Genomic DNA, 6,568 nt, shown 5'->3' on the forward strand with positions numbered 1-6,568 from the left:
TCGGTTAACATCTAACTTAGAAGACTGCAAATTTTTAGAGAAAATTAGGAGTTTGGAACATATGTATAATCAAGTTATTATTTTGTAACTTTTAATAGTTGAAGTACTTAACAAGATAAAAATTTATAATTAATAAATCATTTTATAACTTTTAATAATTAAAAAATTAAATAAAATAATATTTTATAATCGAAAAATTATTTATTTTACCCTTATATTTAAGGTGCCTCGAACATTATTAAACAAACATTGAAATAAAATTTGGCTATATGTAGTCCAAATGGAGAGCAGTTTCCCAATTTTAACCCGCACGCGGGTTTGGGTAGGCTATGATTAAACGACCTTTGAACGTTTCCAAACATCAAAACTCCCTTTATTGGCTGGCCCATTACAAAAGACACTTAAAAACCGCCCCTCCACGCTGCCTTCCCCCTTCATTCCTGCTTTTTCCCCTTTTCAATATCACCGTGAGCCTGTGACACAAGGGAGAAGCACACCCATTGTTTGCTTCTTCCCTTTGATCCATCCTTCATTTTTTAATCGAGTTTAAGTTTGTATGTTTTTTTTGTTAACTATTTGATTCATTTGCAGATCTGGGTTTTGTTTAGTTTTTAAGGATGGAGATGCGTTTCCAATTTTATGTCTGTATGATTGAAATATGATTTGATTCCCGGGTTTTTAATTTGTTTCTGTTTAGATTTAACACGTTATTCTGGCTCTTCTCTTTTTGGGTTTCTAGGGATCTGAGTTAATAGCATGTTTTCGGATTAAGGAGTGGAAAAAAGATATATTATTTATCTAACTGAAATGAGAACAATTTAGGTCAAGTGTCCGCCTCATTGGAAATAATTAAATCATAAATGGTTTTCAGATGAAAGGGAAATTGAAGATTTCTTCTTTCTGATATAACAATCCAACATTGATTAGTCTAATTAATGTTTTATTTAGATTATATGGCTTTCTTTCCAGAGACATTTTGAAGGTTTAAAATGTCATCGATCTTCAAGCTCGGTTTGAATCTGTAGAAAAAGGTTTTGCAAAATTTTGTATTACTGTGAAGACTACTGTACTTTCTTTTAAGATTTTCCTATCGGGGTTGATCAATCTTTCATATATTGGCATGTGTTTCACTTGATGTGTTCGAGGTATACCTTCCCATTTCAAGTTTTGGTTGACATGGATCTAGGGTTCAAACACATGATGGCCCGTTCTCTCCCTTTCTTGAAAGGGAAAAGAAAATGTAGTGAGGCTATCTTTAAAATAATTTCCAGTGAATATTTAGTGTTAATATTCACATACACACATATACTCGGTTAATATTCTATTTCTTTGCCTTTCTTTACATATGGTGATTTAATGCTTTAGCCTGATGCTCTTCTGGTTTTTTACTAAATGGCAAGGAATTGAATTGGCTACATTGTTTCAGGTCGCATTGTCTAAGGACTATTAGCCTCTAAGCTATGGTTCTTGACAGTATTGTATCTTCTCCCCATCGGAGGATGGGATCGATGAGGAAGCAGTTCCCGAAAGATGAGTTGGGTAGCTGGTCAACACTTGTTCAGAGGCACAGGTTCCTCTTAACAGCTTTGGGGCTCTTAACATTCCTATGTACCATCTACCTTTACTTCGCTGTTACTTTAGGGGCAACAGACACATGTTCCAACTTGACGGGAACACAGAAAGCAACGTGTAAGCTGCAGCATGCGAGATCGACTCTATCCCATGGAAAACTGAAATTCTTTTAGCATGTTTATGAGAAAATCATTAGTTGCTTTCATTAAATAATAGTATTTGTTTTAGGCAATTCGAGGGTATTTATTGAATTTGAGAAAATAAACACAATTCATTTATAGGTGATTAGTTTGTGTGGGAGTGCTTTGTTGGTGTTTGTATACAGGGATTGATCTGTGCAGGGGATTGTTCTGCAAAACCTATTTTAATGAATTAATCTAATGAAGAAGCTGATTTATTACTCAATGTGCTGCAACAGTAATTATCTTTCATGTTATCTTTTGTATATGAAAGATCAATACTGGCCATTTGGTTTTCTTCAACTCTGATTATTATGTATTGAATCAAAGCATATGAAAGATACATCTTATTTCACTTGGCATCCACGTTTTGCGATTCCGGTGGATGTCGGTAATGGATGCATGTTATCTTTTGTACCCTTGCCGGGTAAGTTCTGTTGTGTGATGGCTTAATGTAAGGTTAATTTACGGCGAATTTTAGTCTAAATTGTTATTATGTCCAACTTAGAAAGTTATACAATTGGTATTAATTTTGGTTATATTTTAACATTATGACGGGTTTTAAAATGTTATTTGCCTACTCTAAAATGCTATACGATTGGTAATAATTTTAGTTATAATTGAGATATTTCTTAAATTGTAATCGGAATAATTATGTAATTTATATGATTTGTTAAGGACCATGTAATATTTTTACTCTAAAACTAAAATGTTATTTAATTTATTCTAAAACTTTGAAGTCTTGACAAATTTTTCGGTTACAAGTGAATTTTTTTTAATCTTATATTAAGGTGTTACATTTTAGACTTGTTTCCCAATCCCAATCCCAATCCCAATCCGAACATATTTTTACAGCTGTAGTCAAACATGGGATAATGACGACAAATGTTGTGTATTTCTTGAGAGGAGAGCATTGTTCTCTCAGCTAAATTCAGTAATTCAGCTAATCCTATTCGCCAAGCGCTAGAGGAGTATCTGCTTCCTGGAACTCACTACATGATCATACATGAATTGCTGTAGAGAATCTTTTATAGACATGCCTAAGGTCTAGTTGGTTTCAAGAGGATAATAACATTGGGTTTCAAAGCCTTAGGGTTTGGATAATTTCTGTTGATGAATTCGATTGAGAATATTTTATTGTTCACATTCTCTTCTGGTTTATTTGTATCTTACCTTTCGGTTACTTTATGTTTGATTTAAATCAAATTTAAACAAGTTATTTAATTAAATTAAGGGTAAACTACATGTTTAGTATTCCAACTATCACTTTTGTTCTCTTTTGGTCACATAACTATTTTTTAAAAATCATACTTAACGTTATATTTTGTTTTCATTTTAGTCACTCACGGTCAAAAAATTGACCGCAATGTTGACGTGTCACCATAAAAGGTAATATCACATCATCTTTAAAAAAATAAAAATGTCATGTCAACAATTATGTTCATATTTTAACGGTGGGTGTCCAAAAAGAAACCAAAATATAACGTTTATGTATAATTTTGAAAAAAAATAGTTGCATGACCAAAACAGAAGTCCCTTGAAGTCCCAAGTTCAAGCATCGCTTATGCAGGGGTATTAGTGTTCATTGTCAAATGGTTGAGAGTCTTTGAACAAATTCTACCTTGTATTCACTCCAAAATTATCAAAAGAAAAAAGAACGCATATTATTTACTTTTAAGAGAATTTAAAGGTTTCTAGACTAGTTTTTCGATTAAATAGACTTTGAATTTGCATTCATGAGGTTAAAAAAGAGTGAACTTGAAAGTTTTGAGGTCCAATGATTTTTAACAGCGATAGTTGAAGATGGATGGTGATGACAACTGATGGTGATCAGTGACGGTGATGAATGGCAGTCGATAGTGGAATCCTTGAGAATTCAGAGATCAATTTGATATTTTATCTAATGTTTATGGATAAAATTTGTATTTTATATAAAATTTAAGGCTAAATTAGTATTTTATGTAAAATTCAAATGTCAAGTTAAAATTTAACCATTTTTACAGACGTGTGTAAACCATATCAAAAATAAAAGTGACCAAAACGTATGTTTTTAAACTAGTGACTAAAGGTAAGATAAATAAAAAAACAAAAGGGATTACTAATGTAGTTTACACTTAATTTTTACAAAAGAAAAGCGCCTTCAAATACAATGGCATTTCTGTAAATTTGTTCAACCATAGCATCCTTCAGGGAATCAGTTCAGAGATCCTTGGACTGGTCAGCCTTTGACCAGCCTCAGAGAAGTACCGGTCGTTTCGATGACACCAGTTGCTGCCATATTTCTCTCATTTTTTACTTCATAAATGATTGAATGATAGGATGAGAAGCTTCCCTTCTATGTCTATGGCATCTGTGGTTCACATCGGAATTATGAACTTGTGAAAGCTTTGCTTGCGTTTTGCGTGAACCAAACCACCAATGTAATAAAGAAATTATTATTATAATTATTATTATTGTGATTTTTAATTTGAATACCATGAATATTTATAGTGTAGACATTCAATGTCCAATAATTAAGAGTTGTTTTCGAATAAATACTACATTTTTTTATCCTAGATTAATAAAAAAACTCGCATTTTTTAACAATAAAGATTAGAGTTTTTACATCTCGTATTTGTCATGAACAATAATTTAAATAATAGTCTGATATTGCAATAGTATTCCTTATATAATAATAATAGTATCGTATACGATTATTGCTTGATCATGATACACACAATCACCACAACAGTGTCCGGTGTATTTACAATCACAATAAACATAATGCAACTAAAAACGTAATCAGAACTGCAATTTAAATCCGTGTCTTCAACAAATGAAGGCAAAAGTTTATATTATCTACTCAACAAGATAATTAAAGAGTAGTGCCTATAACCAATGATAAATTAATCTAGCGGATGATTTATTAGATTCTTTAATTAAAGTTAGAAGTGCTAATTTTGGTACATATAAATAAAGTAAATTGGGTTAGAGGGTCGTCTTATAATGGATCTCTATAAAATTTAATTTAAAATAATTAAACAATAGAGATATCGATGATTAATAAAAAAAATGCATATATAGCATATATGGCAGTATGCTTTCCTTGAAGATAACCCCAAAATGCACAAGTTGCTTATATTTAACTTCCCTCGTTAAAACATGGGAGTTTAAATACGAAAAGAAATCCCCTGCTCTCCGAGTGGAGAAATTATTCTATGGATTTTTCTCAGCATGTTATTTATGGTTTCTATTAATTATTTTTTTGTCAGCTTATTTAATTGCAAATGCAATTATTTGTCTTTTCATTCTAACTTTCATTCCTTTGCCTAGCATCACAAGAAAATTAAAATAAATAAATAATTTAGGTAAATGATTAAAATTTTTCATCTATCGAATATTTTCAGTGATTTAAGATGATTTATTTTTTTAATGATTTGAATTAAAATAGAAATATTTTTTTTAAAAAATAAAACAATATATGAATAATTTAGCTTTTTTCAACAAAAAGACTTTAATTCAAAGATATGAAATGCGAGAAATTTGGACTGCCATTCCAAAACAAAAAGGGGTTTAGAAAATGTGATGAGAAGTGAATGGGTAAATTACACATTTAGTTTTGGTTACCCAAATATTTTTTTGTTTTAACATCATACTTAATATTATATTTTTATTTTATTTTGGTCACTCATCATTAAAAAAATTAAAGGTGATATTGATATGTTATCATTAAGTAATGTCACATCATCATTGATTTTTTTTAAATATTAAATCAATAGTTATATTATTTTTTAACAATGGATGACTAAAATGAAATTAAAATAGAACATTATATATAATTTAAAAAAAAATAATAACTAAGTGACTAAAACAGAATACAAATAATAATAAGAGCACTAAAAGTGTAGTTTACCGAAGTAACTTCATATGGTCAAACAAAGGCAACAACGACCAAAATAATAATAAATTGTGAGGAATGAGAAGAAATAATTCAAAACATGTGCTGCTACTTTCTGGAAATTTATGCAAAACAAGTGTTTCCAGATCGGCTTAATACAGTTTTATATATTTAAATTATATCTTAAATTGATTTTTGATATTTACTTTTTTTATTAAAATAAATATTTAATATTTTTTCGTTACACTTATAGATATCTACTGATAAAAAATTAAATGACATACGTCACGTTTATATTTTCTAAAATATATTTTTAAAAATCTAGATGCGACATATATCATTCAATAATTTTTTAACGGTATGTTCTAAAAATTATAAAAAAAATATTATACTCCTATTTTTAATAAAAAACTTAAACGCTAAAAAATAATTAAACGCTAAAAATTAATTTAAAATATAATTTATACGCCAATAAATATATTAAGCATTCCAAATGACACAAAGTTGCGAAGGTATTACTTTGAATGTTCTTTCTGCAGTAAAAGCCTGCTGATTACAACCCTTTTTGACTTTTTAACCTGCCACAGGTAACATTGTTTTCTTATTTATCGCAATTAATATTAGGGGATTCTAAGGAATGACATAATAATATAAGGCTAAAAATAGCACAACCGAAAAATTGAAGAGGGTCATAATAAAATAAGTTTTACGCTACTGGTAATGTTGAATTAAGTATAATATATTGGGTTGCAAGTAGTTGAATATAATAAAAAATTGTTTAACTGGGTAATTTATGTTGTCGGTAAGTATCGAGACTTGTTTCAAGAAAATCAATATTTTAGATATCTATAACATTTCATATCGCAACCTACTCTTCAAATAGCAACCTATCTATTTTACTGTCGTGTGAATGAATAAGGCTACATCAAATTGAAATATG

The 6,568-nt window shown here is 29.6% G+C and overlaps 1 protein-coding gene across 3 annotated transcripts; it reads left to right on the forward strand.

The window, feature by feature from the left end:
* The first annotated feature begins 427 nt into the window (after positions 1-427).
* On the forward strand, positions 428-1,972 carry LOC120119937. 3 transcript variants are annotated; one of them, XM_039139727.1, is made up of 2 exons: positions 428-554; positions 1,427-1,972. In XM_039139727.1, exon 2 carries the CDS (start codon positions 1,461-1,463, stop codon positions 1,743-1,745), a length of 285 nt encoding a protein of 94 aa, XP_038995658.1. In that variant the 5' UTR covers positions 428-554; positions 1,427-1,460; the 3' UTR covers positions 1,746-1,972. The 3 variants fall into 3 exon arrangements, with proteins under 3 accessions (XP_038995658.1, XP_038995656.1, XP_038995657.1); XM_039139725.1 differs by having other exon boundaries at positions 429-546; XM_039139726.1 differs by having other exon boundaries at positions 432-538; positions 1,418-1,972.
* The last annotated feature ends 4,596 nt before the right edge of the window (positions 1,973-6,568 follow it).

Source organism: Hibiscus syriacus, unplaced genomic scaffold (assembly GCF_006381635.1).
Source record: "Hibiscus syriacus cultivar Baekdansim isolate YM2019G1 unplaced genomic scaffold, ASM638163v2 tig00110332_pilon, whole genome shotgun sequence".
In the NCBI taxonomy this organism is placed as follows: Eukaryota; Viridiplantae; Streptophyta; class Magnoliopsida; order Malvales; family Malvaceae; genus Hibiscus; species Hibiscus syriacus.

Coding starts and splice junctions, on each gene's coding strand:
- LOC120119937 (XM_039139727.1), top strand. CDS start 1,461: ATGGTTCTTGACAGTATTGTATCTTCTCCCCATCGGAGGATGGGATCG.